Source organism: Grus americana, chromosome 1 (assembly GCF_028858705.1).
Source record: "Grus americana isolate bGruAme1 chromosome 1, bGruAme1.mat, whole genome shotgun sequence".
In the NCBI taxonomy this organism is placed as follows: Eukaryota; Metazoa; Chordata; class Aves; order Gruiformes; family Gruidae; genus Grus; species Grus americana.
In genome coordinates, this window is record NC_072852.1 from 66,136,886 (window position 1) to 66,152,433 (window position 15,548).

General features: G+C 40.5%; 1 protein-coding gene across 1 annotated transcript in view; it reads left to right on the top strand.

The window, feature by feature from the left end:
• Positions 1-3,764: 3,764 nt before the first annotated feature.
• Positions 3,765-15,548, top strand: part of MTPN (myotrophin) — a 46,080-nt gene continuing 34,296 nt past the window's right edge. The window contains exon 1 of the mRNA XM_054849102.1: positions 3,765-4,259. Within this exon, the coding sequence (XP_054705077.1) occupies positions 4,188-4,259 (72 nt within the window). The 5' untranslated portion in view covers positions 3,765-4,187. The remainder of the gene's footprint in view (positions 4,260-15,548) is intronic.

Consider the following 15,548-nt stretch of genomic DNA (forward strand, 5'->3'; position numbering starts at 1 on the left):
GGATTCATGAACAGGTACCAAAGACCTGGAGCTATATCTTATTTCCTTTTCCTTTCTGCTACCTCTTCCTTCAGACACTTCACATCACAATATGGGTAAAGCAAAACCTGGCCCTATTTATATTTACTTTTCAAATATTTGCACAGATTTTCTACATGTTAGGAAGAAACTTATTTGCAGTATTGTCAGCAAATACTAAACTATTTTACCAAAGATTCATACAGCTGAAGAAAGAACTCAGGGAGAGAGGAGATACTTCTCTTTCCTATCCTGTATAGTAAGGTTTGAGATGCACGGACCAAAACTCAAAACCTTTTTGGCCAAGAGGAAGTAAAACTGTTGCTGGATTCAAAAAGCAAGGGGAAGATATTAGTGTTTCTTCTGTGGTAATCTCCACGGCAGACAAACTGCATCAAATAGTATAAATATGACCAACTAATAAACAGAAAGTAAATAAATTGTCCAGTTTTCACCTCTCATTCCCAGATTTCTTGTGTCATTTCCATAACTTTATCTAGTCTGGTATCTGTTAACTGCATTCTATAGGAGGATATTTTATATCACTGCTTTGCTATTGTTCCTGAACTAACAGCTGTTGTGTATGAATTGTTTGGCATTACATAAAGGGAATATAGTAAATAGGAGATCAAACTCATGTTTTTAAATAAAACCTGCAAGGGTACCAGTATGTATTCAAGTCTCTTTCTTGGGTTTTTATGTTGTTCTTTTTCTTTAATTTGGATAGCTAAATTCATTGGATTTTCTTGTATTCTAGACTGTTTGTGTACTGCATTTATGATTTATACAAGCATATGCATTATGTAACAGTAACATTGTATAACTGAATAAAACGATGACTTACGATTTCTTTGTTGAAACAGAGAAATGCAAAACTACATTTATATGCAAAAGTATATGGGCAAATACATGAAGATATATGCAAAAATAATGATCTTTATATTCTGTGACATTCACTTACAGAAGTGAAGCTCTGGTCAGCAGAGCAGGAGGAGTCTATGGGACACTTTAGCAGTTACACAGGCCTTCAAAACAGGGCTTAACCAGCAAGCAGATAGATGAATTTCATCCCAACGGGAACAACTGGGCAGAGAAGGCATAGTTTGTTTATCTAGCAGTCTTCCTACACCTTAACTCATTATCGCTCCCTGTCTCCTCCAGCCATTCAATGCATCTTGTGCTGCTTCTCAAATTTTCTGGAGGATGCAGACTAGAAATAACCAGCTTTTAATCAGAAAACTAAACACAGGTTCATAGAGAACATACAAAGATGTGTTACGCTGACCGGGATAACGTTTGTTCTTGCTTGTAATACATTTGGCTTATATCTCTATCAAAAAACAAATGGCACTTTGTTTAGCAATCTCCTTTACATTATAACTCTTCTCAAGCAGGATTGCATGTTGTGTTGAAACATCTGCTGATGAGACTAAGATCCTGTTTTGAAGTAGGGAATGTCATCAAGTAAATGCTTATATCCAATAAGCCAATGTAAACTCTACGGTTAACAGTTACGACTCTCTCTCTCAATGGTGAACTAATTCTCCAACCAGTGAACTTAGAGCTCGCCTAGAGCTTTGGCTAGTATGGTTAAAGACAGTACAAAAAGGAGATCCTTTCCACACATGGAAAGTGATTCTACTACTGCTTACAAGAAAGGCAAGGTAAAGCAGAGAGAAGTGTAAAAGCAGTTCTGAGTTTAAGGATTACAATCAAATCCAGGTGTCTCAGACTTTGTACGTTTAGTACTGCATTTATTTTCAAGTATCTGTAACTTCATAGCACTTTCAAGAGAAAAAAAAATGTTTAAGAAATTCCTTTGCTAAATGTTTATTCACTGCATTTCTTTCGCATTTTTTCCTGATTAATATGTCTAAAAACCAAAGTTCTTACACTCACACAGACTTCTAGGAGTTGAAACTGAACTCAAAAAAAGTAAAAGACAGAGGGCTAAGGCAGTGCATGCAGCTTTTAAGGCATATATGACAGCGTCCCACAGTTAGAAAATAATATCTGGTACGGGTTTTTATTTCTGGATGCATGCCTGAGACAAGTGGTATGAGTCACTAAGCAGACAAAAGCCACTCAGAATTTGGGCCTGAAGCTAACTGATGAGTGTACCTCTAGAAAAGGCATGTATCAGGTAGAAGGGGAGAAATGTCTGACTAAACCATGTGGTAACAGAACTTGTAGAGGAAGAGGGAAGTGTGAAAGTTTTTCTGCTTCAGTGATAAGAGTAAGGATAACCTAGGCATATTGTTGATAAAATTGAAAGATCAGATTCACAGGCTAGTGAGTACAAATATGGCAACAGAAGTGCCCAGCAACATTTTTAAAAATATGGTCACAACTTGGCTCCTTGATGCATATTCAAGTATCTAAGTAAGTATCCAGAATCTTAAATAGGTTTTCACCAGATTTATTAACTCAGGATTATTTGGTCTTCCTAAAAAAGAAATTAGATTTAGCTTATTAAAAAAATCCAAACTTGCTTACCATTTCTGCAGACTGAAAATTAAGCACTGAAAAAAATGTATTTATGCATGTACTGGGATCATTTACAAAGCAATGTAAGGGCACTTGACAGTTTGTGTTTCACAGTTTTTTGTTTTCTTTTTCTTTAATGACATTGAGAAAAGGCACAAGAACAAAATAATGTGTTCCAAAACTTCTCAGTTTAGAAGTAAAATCTGTAATTAAGTCAACTTGAAAGGGTATAGATTTTTATTTCCTTGCAGGTAACATTCTACCTATTTCAATTAAATACTGTTTAATCCCTGACAAAAATCTGCAAAGCCCTACATATTTCACATTTCTGTGGTTCAGAAATACAAAGAAAACACAGAAAAATCACAAGCTGTATGGCACCACCACCACCCCTTTACAAATTTTCTTTGGCTGTATGGTGGAGTGCCCCCTCCTTCTCATTAATAAGAGCACTGCTACCCTTAAACAGTATCTGTACATTTCCACACTGTTGTCAGCCTGGGTACAGTCACAGCAGAGCAGCTCTAGCTCTAAGGGTGCCCAGGATGACGGTTGCCAGAGGGGGTTCGGAAGAGCGGCTGCCTGTTAGCAGTCAAGCATGATTCACACAACAGGCTGCGTGTTCCATACGCAAAACATGTGGTTTTGAAAAACAGATGCAACCACCGAGTGCCAACATATTAATTAATTATCACATATTTCCTTTTATGTCTCCTCGCTCATGTTTTGGAAGTATTATGATAATTATTCACAGCATGTTCAGTGCCTCGGGTTGTGTAGAACAGCTATTTAGACACTTAGTTCCTCAGTGGGAACAGATACTTAACACGCAGTTCCTCAGCCGGTTTGGAGGCAGGAGCCAGCGGCCCGCCGCCCCCCGCAGCCCAGCGCGGCCTGCTGCACCCCCGGCACGCCGCAGCGTACCGGGCAGACACGCAACGCCCCACGCACATTTCCCGCTGGGTCCCAGGCACAGGGTGAGGTACGCGTAAGGCTGAGTTTCACAGGGCTCACCGCCCAGCCCGCCGCAGGCCCAGCCGCCCCGCCGGCGAGCCGGCTGGCGGAACCCGGCGCAGGCCGCGGCACCATGGCAACCCTCGTGCAGCCAGGGGCGGGACCGCCGGCGGGGCGAGGCCGCGGGAACTTAAAGCGCATGCGCCGCGCCGCTTCCCTCCCCCCCCCCCCCGGAGCCGTCATCCCGCCGCCCCGCGGTATCTCCGGGAACAGGGGGACGCTTACACTGTGCGCATGCGCAAAGTGAGTTCGGCGGCACTCTGTGGGCGGCGCATGCGCCCCGCGGCCCCCTCTCCCGCGTGGGTGTTTCGGTGGGGTGGGTAGGGGACCGCGGGGGGCGGGGGAGGGGAGCCGAATGGAAACCGGAAGCGGAAGAGCCGCGCGCAAGTAAACCGCTTTTCCCTTCAGTCAGGCGGATTCTCCCGTGCTTCCCTCTACACGCGTGCCCGGCCTCGCTCTGCGGCGCCGAGCCCCAACCGCCCTAACTGCCGCCGGCTCGTGGCCCCGCCCGGCCCAACCGCTCGCGCGGCCGCTTCTCCGTTGGCCCGTCCGCCGGCAGGCAGCGAGCGGCCGCCAACCGGGGGAGGGGCTCCTGCCCTCCGCGCCGCCGCCTTCGCTCCGTGGAGGTGCTGCCTCGCTCGCCCGCCTGTCTCTGTTAGGCAGCCGCGATGTCTGACAAGGAATTCATGTGGGCCCTCAAAAATGGAGACTTGGATGAGGTGAAGGACTATGTGGCCAAGGTAGGAGGCGGCGGCGGTGAGGGCCTGGGGTGGGCGAGGCGGCGCTGTGGGCTGAGGAGGGAGGGATGTGCTCGGAGCCTTCAGGGCCCTCCTTCGGGGGTCGGCCGGATGGGGCTGGAGGATTGGCAGCGATAGCGGCCTGCCTGGGGACAGGCTCTTTGGGAACTTTGAGTGGTGGTGAGGGTCCAGGGGGTAGGGCGCGCTTCCCCTCCCCCTCCTCGCGGCCCTCTCGGTTCCTGGGCTTCCTCCTTTTCTCACCCGCCTCCCTGCTCCTGCCCCCCAGTCGACCCTTGTGTATGCTAGTGAAGCTGTTGTATGTCAGTACGTGAAACTTTCTGGATTGACAGACAGTATCGTAGTCCTGCCTCGCTGATCTTATGTATCTATGGCCTCGGTTTGGTTATCCTTCCTCTCTGTGCCTCAGGGCTCATCCTTAATAGGGTGATGCTAAGCTACCGGGTGTGTTGAGGCTTAATTCATTAACCTTCTGTGGAGTGTTTTGATATCTAGTTAGGGCGAGTGCTACAGGAACAGTAGATACCTGTGTAATGGGTGAAAAGTCTTCAGGTACTTTAGAGTATTTGGAGGCTGGATTCTGTCCTCATTTGCCTTCAGTTGTCAGTGAGGTTTGTGGCAAAATGGAATGAATGTACATAAGGGTAAGATGCTGCTTCGGTGAATCCTTAGTATTCAGGAATATTGTCTGGAAACTGTTACATCAGAGCAGAGGTTTACATGTAATTTAGCTATAATTACTTAGATCTCTGAACAAGTTAAGGATTGTCTTTGGGAGCTTAACACATGCTGACATATCTTGCTGTGATGACTTCTTGCTCTGATAAGTTCTTCCTATTCCAGCTGTCAACTTTGGTTGAAAGTTACCCAAACTTGTAGTGCTCTTGGCAAAAAGAAATGTGTGCGAGTACTTCCAGCTGGTTTAGTACAAAGTCCAACAGCTTAGCTTGAATAGTCTTCTCTGACAGATTCAGCTAAGCTACTGGACTTGGCATCAAAGTGGCTGTGCACTCACGTCCTCTGCTCTGCCTGAAAGTGCTGGAAGTTATAATTGGGAACAATATAATTATCCCACTTCACCTATTTGTTAATGGTCATGTACCCATGTCTATGTAATAAAGTTGGATACTACATTGATGTCTTATTTATTCTCAGCTTTGGGGGCCTCTGGACTATTTCAGCAGCGGATTTGGATTCTTGTTACAGTTTTTACAGGAATTCCATATATAGAGAGAGGGAGAACTCACTGCACACTAGTGATTGATTAATGGACCTTTGCGTATCTATTGCTGAAGCGAAAACTTTGTCAGTAACCATCTTGAGTGAGTTTATGTCTACAAAATCACTGCAGAACTAATTACAAAGCTTTTTTTTATATTCTCACCCTTCCTGCACGGTGCTACAACTCACGTAGCAAATGGATTTATGTGATCACTCTTCCTCTGCTTCAACTCAAAATCAAATAGTGACATAGAGCACAATGCAATAGTGCAAATCTAACTGCACTGATGAGGTAGAAGTCTTTAAAAGAGAGATACTGTCTGTGGTTAGATGATTACAGTAAAAGAAGTCTACAACTCTTGAACAATCTTACATTTTAGAACTGCTTCTAATGTAGAAGGTGAATAAACTATGCGAATCTTCTGCTTATTTGTGACCTAATCTTTCCCCCACTTGCAAATATGCTTTCTGTCATCAGCTGTTAAGCATCCTACTTGCCAGTAACACAAGAGGTCTGATGTTTTCTTTTCAGTCCATTATGTTTGCCTGACAGATTGTGAGCTAGTAAACTCTTAGCTCAGTTTCCTGTGGAAATCAGTTTTGACTGACCCTCTTCCTAATGTTTTTCTGATATTAGCTAATTTTTGGTAAGTGTTACAGGGATACAGGTAGATGCTGGTGGGTTTTGTGATACTAAATGAAGTGGAGGGAGGTACCTTCAGGGAAGAAAAGAGTACAAGAATGAGCTTATGTTTTAGTGCGCAACAGGAAATATGCATTGAGGAGGGGCAAGAGAACTCTATAAATCCTCTGACTGTAGGAGAAGCCTCAGTTGGAACTTCACATTCTTGGTTCCTAAATTAACGAAACATGTGAGGGCAAATAATGTTTTGATAGTTACAGTTCTCAGAAAAAGTATCTTTTCTCTGCTGCACATTCTCTTTTGACTGTCTGTCTTTATCAGTTATACGGCTTCTGCTCCCTGCTACTTTCCTGTTCTAAGTATGATTTAATGTTCAGGAATTTTACTTATATAAACTTTGCAGTAGTAGAAATTTCCTCTCCCTGTAATGTGGGAGTCAGTCTTCTATATCTTACAGTCTGTATCTTCATAAAATTCTTTCATGTCTGTCTTCCTGAAACTTTTGTTTTCCAGCTTCATTTGTTTTGTTTTTTGTTCTAGTCTTGTTTCCTCATTAGTTGATTGGAAACAATACAGCTTTTAACTATAATCTTGTGGTTTTCCTGCCAATTGCAATATAAAGGGTTTGACCTCTGATTTTGTTTAATATCTGAATGGCAGGGCTTGAAATGCTAACTAGATGACCCTGGGCACTTTAAAAATAATAGTATAAGTGGGATGTAATCAGTGAGGCTGTAAGAGTTGAACTCTGATAATCAGTCATGGCTTTTTTTCACTTGTGTGTAATAAGCTGTGGAGGTTCTGTCTTTGGAGTCATTAGTATCTCTTTTCTTCTTTTTATCTCAGATTTCATTAGTAGGTACCAAGAAGAAGGTAGCTTAATGGCTCTCAGACTTGGATTCAAACAGCAGGTGAAACTTAAAGTATAATGTGAAAGCCTTTCTTTTTGATGACATAGTTTATCTTTAAGTAGAGAAAGTTTCTGCCACTTCAACAGTTCTTGGACAAAGAAAGCATACAGAGGCGGAAGGAAGAGTCTCCATTTGCATTTTGTGTATTTCTGTGTAAAGCGATTATGCATTCTCCTAAAGATACTTTCTTCAGAAAGAATCTTTCACAGAAACAGTAGTTCTGAGGGGTGGCAATGAAACAGGCAAAGACCAAATGATACTGCTTTGTTGCTTAGCAAAAGAGATCTTAGTGCTGCCAGTCTGTGCATTTGGAAGATATTGTTGGCTTCTACTTGATAAAAATGTGAAAGATTATTTGTATAGTTTGACTAGTCCTGTAAGACGACTTTCTTTTTTTTAAGAAACATCTCATTAGTCTTTATATTTCTTGACTTGTAATCATGTCAACTTTTTCTTTATGGTAAATGTTAATTTCTACTGAAGTACTGTAGTTAGTGTGTTATGCTAGCAGTTAAGTATGGTGTCATCTATTTTTATGACGACTAGGTTAAAAAGTAGTTTTTACTGTTTGCTTTTTTGATCTCATCCTTTTGAATATAGCCAGCATATGTTGGCTTCAGAGGTGTCTTTGCAGGAATTGAAGGAATTCTGCACTCTTCCCACATACATCCACTCAAATTTTTAAAATTCCAGAAGAAAGCAGAAGCTTTCATGGGAACAGATGAATCAAATATGCAGTTAAATGGGTGAGAAGGACCCACGCAGATTAGAGAAATTTGCTTCCCTCAAGGGAGGGAACGGGGGTTAAAAAGTACTAGCTACAAGAGCAGGGTATCTTAAGCCTGCAGAAATTCTTAAAGTGTGGATGGCATTTGCTCTTTTTCTGTTTCTTTATCCTCCTTCCCCAGTGGAATGAGATAAGCTGTACAATTGCTTAAAAAGACTTCTCTATCAACCAGCAGTAGATTTCTCAGGCGAAATATAATTCCTGTTCAGTCACTAGGTACAATGTTTTTGGCAAGATAAACTTAGATTTGTAAGAAACAAGTTAGAATAAATGTTTGTTCTAAAGTAATTTCATCTCCCATAGTTTAACTGAGAATTCCTCACTTTATGAGCTGCTGTAATCTCCTACTTCATTGCTTCTTAAACATACCACTGCTTACAGTTATGTTTGGTAAATCAACTAACCTAATACTGTGAGAAGACAGGACAGTCAACCAAACTGGAAGCACCAGATTTTTACTGAGAGGACTGGGAGGTTGAAGTGATGGTAGGCTGTGAAACAAATGTTTTTAGGAAGTATGTATATGCTGTGCTTGCCTAGTAGGCATTTCTGGTGAGAAGTCTTGTTTTTTTTTTTTTTTTAAATAACAAGACAAACAACCAAAACCAAACCCCTAGAGGACCTTCAATAACTCAGTTGGAAAACAGCAACTACTTATGCACACTTCACAAAATTGTGATACTACAAACAGTCTTGCAGTTCTTTGGGATATGATGTTTGAATACATGTCTTGAGAAATGTGGAAAACTTGACTACTGCAAAATTAACTGGAGAGACCACAACAAAAACATTGTTTAAAAATACCTTTTTGAAAAAAGAGGTAGTAGTCAGGGATATAATTAAGGTCTAAGCATTGTGAAAAAGAGAAGAGACTTAAATATATCTGCGAGAAGAATGATTAGGATGGAGAAATAGCTTTTAACTAACATCTATTGAGTGTCTCTTGAAATGCATTCTACTCCTTCAGGAACAAGCTAAATGAAAATGAACACTTAAATGGTTATTATATATGGGTGGATTACTTGAGTTACAGATTAACCATACCGTGGATATACTGAAATTCACCTTGTCTCACTATGTTGAATTCCAAAGTGCACTTCATTTTATGGCTACAGTGATATCTGGATTGCCTCTGGTTTGGAAACAGTTTTCTTGCTCTTAAGTGTAGGGAGTCTGAAAGCCTTGCTGGATTACAGTGCAGTGTAAGTATAGCTCAGTAGTTTGTCCAGAGCATATCAGGGCTGGGAGCTGCTGGATTGAGTTTATCCCCTGTGGACCCTCTTGGATATCTCTGTGTTGTAACTCCTTGGTGTTATGCCAATACTTGTACTACGTGGGGTTTTCTTTATCTGGAGTATTCTAGGCCTTCTGTTGTTTTCCCTCTTGATTACTGTTGAGCATGCTGGAGTGTGATTGCTAAAGATACAGTTTTACTGCTTAGTTCTACTTAAACTTGGTGGTCGATTTACATTTTGTAAATTGGAACATGATGACCTAAACCGTTCTTTCATGAAACAAGACAGTTGCTTGCTACTGTAACCTGCTGTTAGCAGGTTCTGCATTCATGGTAGTGTTACTCTTAACTAAAATGCCATGAATGTACTAGAAAAACTTTCAGAAGAACACAGCATGGCAGCTACTTTTTAGTAGCGGCTATAATAGGATATATGAGGTTGATGAAAAACACCTTTTCAGGATGGCTAATAAATTTCCCCAGTCTGATCTGAAAGAGTCTGAGGACATATGGCAAAGAATTGCTCCCAAATATTAATGGTTTGTGCATCAGTTCTTTAAGTAGTTTATAGAAATGGCATGAAGTAACAAACTCACTTGTAAACTTGGCATTGTGGTAGAATGTAGCACTTGCTGACTGAATAAACATCCTAGAATTCTTACATCTGTACCTTCACAAAAAGGAGAAATTTAACTGATTCTGAAGCCATTTTCATCTGAAATGTAAATGGAGTTCATGATAAGACTGATCATGAATCTGGAACTGCTAAATATAGTAGTATCGTTCTGAGATGTCGATGTCAGGTCTATGATCGTTTTGTTCGTTCAGTTGGCTTCTGTGCTCTGAAACTCTTGGTGGCTTTAAGAGATTGCTTAAGTATGTGACTCATGTTTAACTTTTTTATGCTTAAATAAAAAATAAAGTACTTCCTTATTTGTTTCTGTTTGGACCTGTTATTATGCTGACTTGTCCTGTGGCTAATTGGTGTTTGCTGCAAAAAAGTGATCAAAATCAGATTTTAATAAGATATTGAATTTACGCTTTTGTTGCTGAAAGTTTTACTAATGTATTCCATACCCTAAATTGAAAGTGAATTTTATCTCTGCTGTGGATATATCCTGTTTTGTCTGAGTTTGTGGTCTTTAGCATATACGTTACTAAGTGCAACAGTACGAAGTTAGGAATAGGTTATGAATAACAGGCAGAGAATTCAGTGGTGTGAGGAATATATTTACTTCTAGTACAGCTCCCTTTCTTCCTGCCCTGCCTTATTCTAACCTCAGTTTTCCCTTGTGTCAGTTTTATCTTTAGTAAATCCTTGTTTCTCAAGCTTAGCTCTTGTCTTCCCATTCAGTTAATTTTTGTGTCAACAGGAGGGCATACAGAAGATGAGCTAAGCTTTCTAAAAGTCCAAGAGAACAGTTCTGCAGTCATTTGTATTCTGTCTCCATTTGGAATAATATGTGGAAAGTTGTGTTAGTTGTGAAGGTTATGCATTGAATGTTGACTTGGGTACCGTGGAATTGGTGAGTCATGCAGGCCACATAAGTAAAAATACTGGATGAATAGATCTTATAGCAGTGTCAAAATGCATAAATAAGGAACCTCCTGGACAGGTCACAATAGACCAAACAACTTCTATATGCTTATTCTCAAGGAACATATGCTTAGCTGTTAGGGTATCAGGACTTGAAGGTCAAATATTCTACCCAAGTTTAAGCAGAACATAGACTTGGATTCTCAAGTCCAAGAATTTTTGAGACTGAAAGGCACTTTAAGGTGTAGATGAAAAGTCATAAGAGGAAATTTAGGAAAGATATACAAAGCCGGGGATTTATAACATTGTATTGCTTAAGTCACATACTCATTTTTTATATGCATCCCTAGCTGAGTATTCTTTGCAGGTTTTTTTATGTCTTTATACTTTTTATGGTTGGTTGAGCTTCTGAATATGCATCCAGACAAAAGTGTGAACAACGTTACTACTAATTTGCACACTTCTGAAAGTGAAGATTTGTATTAAATTATTCTAAGCTTTTCTTCCTTTGCTGCCCCCACTAAGAAAAAAAAAAACCACAACAAAACAAAACACCCTTCACCTTTAATGTTGTATTTACCTGCCAATACCATTCTGTGGAAAGAGGCAGTTGTCACTTGTGTAGATAGATCTCCTATTACTAGGACAAACAAAAGCATTAACTGGAATTAATAAGCGCTGATAAGTGGCCAGTCTGTTATATAACAATTATTTTTCTTAAAGTTGCAGTTTCAGCTGTTTTGAACAATTAGATGTTTTTCTGCTCTAGACCTTTATGAGGATGGGTAGGTACAAATTAGCACTGCTCATATTAAAGAGTTTGAAATTTTTATTGGATGCTGGATATGCTTTTGGCTCTTTTTGCTGCAAATTGATGCTAAAGCCTATGTTGATTGCGATCACCAGTGGCAAATTCGGCAGTCACATGCCAGAGACTGGGAGGGAAACAATAGTTTCCTTTAAGTGTTTAAGGGACTAGTATCTGTGGTGCCCTGTCATGCAGTGAAGATCTGTAGCTCTATGAATTGGAAAGTAATCAGTATTAATAAGTCCTATTGAACAAGCTACAGTTCTTGTCTTATTTCTCAGTTTGACTGGAATGTACTTGTGTGTGTTTTGGGTTTTTTGGTATGTTTTTTTTTCTTTTAAAGAAAAGGACAGTAAATAACGATGTTATCCTGAAAGCAGTTGAAATCATAATGGCAGAGTAGGAAGGGAAAGAGAAATATGGTCTTGCAAGCTGATAATGCATATATGTGTGAATATGGCTTTGAAGTAGCTTGGGGGACTTGAGTTTTAGTGCTTTTTAGCACTTTGCCTGTTTTTACGGTCTTTTAGTCTTTCGTATGAAATGTAATTCTGTAGTTCAGTACAGATACATAATATGCCAAGGTTTATTGCATTTCTGCAAAGAAAGAATTTTTGTAACTTTCTTGCTGCAACAAGAATTAGAGTATTGTCTAGATTTTTTTGTCTTTGCTTATATACATTGCTGCCTTCCTCACTGGTTACAGGCCAAAAGGGAAACAGTGAAATCATTTCACTTAGCCTTCAGCTACACTTTGAAAATCAAATAGAGTAATTGCATGCAGTGGTTAATAAGCCGAACAGACCAAAACATCACTAGAAAGGTATTCTGGAGATTTGTCTGTCATACTTCCAGCCAAAGTTCAAAGAATATTGTGTATCTAATTATGAAGTCAGTTTATAAAACCAAATTGTGTGCTCAACGTTTCTTGTGAGCCAAGATGAAGTCTTGATAACTGCTACTGAATTACTGATACTTTCTTTCTCCAAACTACAGTAATTTATGAACTTGCTTTTTAAAACACTTGTGGCCTATAAATTAGTGATTAGTTTCAAGGAGGAAAGATGAGCTGGAAGGCCATTTGAGACAAAAGATAGAGCTGTCCATAGAGCAGTTACCATCAGCATCTTTCTTCTAAACTGATTTGGTAATGATGCTATGAATGTAAATAGCTTAGGCAATAAATGGTTAAAAAGGATTTTTATGTTTGTTCAAAAACACTTCCAATACTCGATTCGGGTAAATCAATTGGGAAGAGGAAGTGTCAAGTCCTTGTATTAAAAAAAAAAAAAAAAAAAAAAAAAAAAAAGATGGGTTAGGAGTGTTCCTGTGAGGTGAGATCTGCATTTCTGTGTATGCACTGTATAAAAAATTTTGCAGGATCCTTTGTATTCAAGTGATGCGTTGGGGATAATATTTATTTCTTGGATTGCTGACTTCTCAGTAACTTCAATAGAAGTATTAACTCTTCCTTGGGTAAAGGGATGGATGTTTAACATGGTTTACAAAACTTGAATTTGGCCTGTAATAAAGGATTAATTATCTGTTACTTAAATTTATCTTGGATATAGTAACAGTAAATGCACTTAATTTAAAAGTATATTCCTTCAATTAGAGTATAAACATGAAATACAGTCTTTAGTCCAGTTCTTGTGACAAGCTAGTATAATGTATTTACTGATGCATTTTCAAAAGCAATTTTTAGTGAATCTGGAGAAAATAGCTTAACTTTTATAGATGGATTATTTGAATTATAAAAGTGCAATATCAATATTGGTAAGTTTTAATTCGAAGTATTACAGTGAAGCTGAGTACTCCAAGTGTATATAATTGGTTTACAGAGCCATTCTGTGGATGTTAATGCATATGTTTTTTAAGTATATACTGCTTAGAAAGCAGCACTTATTTTATGGATTTAAAAATAGCTTTTCTGATCAAGTTTTTCTATTTCCAGGTTTTGTTTTTGCATGATTCCAATCATTAACTGCTTCAGCATGTCAACAAAAATCTGCATTAAGGCACAAAATTTCTAGAACTCATTAATACTGCTTTTGATACTTCATATCTTCTTATGCATTGCTGTGTGAAGAAAATGTAAACTCAATGTGCACATGAAAATAATGCCTGTTAATCTTACTTGAAAACTTATTTAGAGGGTAAGCTTCATTGTTTTGAGTTTGATAGAACATTTGATCTTGCCTTGGACATATACCTAGTTCAGATTCTAGAGAAGTCATGCTTATGATGCTAAGCCCCATTTATAACATTTAAATTCAGCATTTCTTTACACATAGCAGCAATTTTTGGAAGATTTACTCATCTTCCTGTTCATCCTCTCATATCTTCATGATGGAGTACTGCCTTAACTTCGAGAAGTCACGTTTATTATTGTGTATGGGGGTTTTTAAATTATTAGTTTTTAGAGCACGCACAGAAGTCAAAATATCAAGCTGGCATCAATTGAAAGTGAAACCTGATAGCTGGTGCCTACACTCCTCCCAGAAGGAAAACAGTTACTTCCTGTGCATTCCTTGGACAACATGTACTGAGGATTTTAATACAGATGTCGATGCTGGGGCTCTTGGAGTAACTGAAAATACTTCAATTCAGAACTAATGACTAAGTGCAAATTGGATGATAATGGATTTTATTATGCACTCAGCTGGTTAGCTTTTGGAGCAATGATCTAACAATAGAAATAGCCTGAATCCTATTACTAAACCTTTGGATTGGTCTGTCTTGAATTTAATATTTTACTTTTAATCCAAACTTAGTGGTGCCAAGGAAGTAAAGCATGATACAGTGTATTTTTTATCTGTCCAAATTTGCTGTCAGAATTCCATGACTAGATGATCTGACATGTTAAGATTGAGTTTGTGTGAAACTATGTGAACAGATGTTTTGTAGGAGATTGTCTCTGTTTTGATAAACAAATCCTTTTTCAGGCTTGATGAACTCTGATGGGATTTACCTCTCTCAAAGGGGGAAGAGGATCTTTGCCCAGGAACTAGCAGGGCTCATTGACAGAGCTTTAAACTAGGCTTGAAGCGGGAGGGGGATGACATCAGGCTTGCCTGCGACATGTTGTGGGATGACATGCTCAGGTTGGAGGGACAGGTTGCTGGTGAGGGCCCTCAGCCTATTGCTCAGAGACGTGCTGGATGCACGGCAGCACACTTCAAGCCTAGAGGAGATGAGCCAGGGACTCCAGATGCAATGGGAACCAACAGGGAAACACTGGGAAGATACATCAAAAGAGTTCCAGCCACTCCAGCCAGTAAGTCACCCTCATCGGGGGCACAACTGAAATGCCTCTACACGAACGCATGTAGCATGGGGAATAAACAAGAGGAGTTGGAGACGTGCACGCTTGCAAGGCTATGACCTTATTGGCATTACAGAGACGTGGCGGGATAGCTCCTATGACTGGAGTGTTGGGATGGAAGGGTACAGGCTCTTTAGGAAGGACAGGCAGGGCAGACAAGGAGGGGGTGTTGCCCTCTATGTCAGTGACCAGCTGGAGTGCATGGAGCTCTGCCTGGGGATGGATGAGGAGCTGACCAAGAGCTTATGGGTCAGGATTAAGGGGAGCGCCGGGGCAGGGGACATCATAGCAGGGGTCTGCTACAGGCCACCTGTCCAGGGAGACTGAGTGGATGAGGCCCTCTATAGGCAGATAGGAGCAGCCTCACGCTCACAAGCCCTGGTCCTTATGGGTGACTTCAACAACCCCGACATCTGTTGGAGGGACAACGCAGCAGAGCACAAGCAATCCAGGAAGTTCCTGGAAGTGTTGGTGACAACTTTCTCCTCCAAGTGATAGAGGAGTCCACGAGGAGAGGTGCCATGTTGGACCATGTTCTCAGCAACAAGGAAGGCCTGGTAGGGGATGTGAAGCTCAAGGGCAGCCTTGGCTGCAGTGACCACAAAATGAAGATCCTCAGGGCAGCGAGGAGAGTGCACAGCAAGATCACTGCCCTGGCCTTCAGGAGAGCAGACTTCGGCCTCTTCAGGGATCTGCTTGGTAGAATACCATGGGACAAAGTCCTGGAGGGAAGAGAGGCCCAAGACAGCTGGCTAATATTCAAGGGTCACCTCCTCCAAGCTCAGGAGCGATGCATCCCAACAAAGAG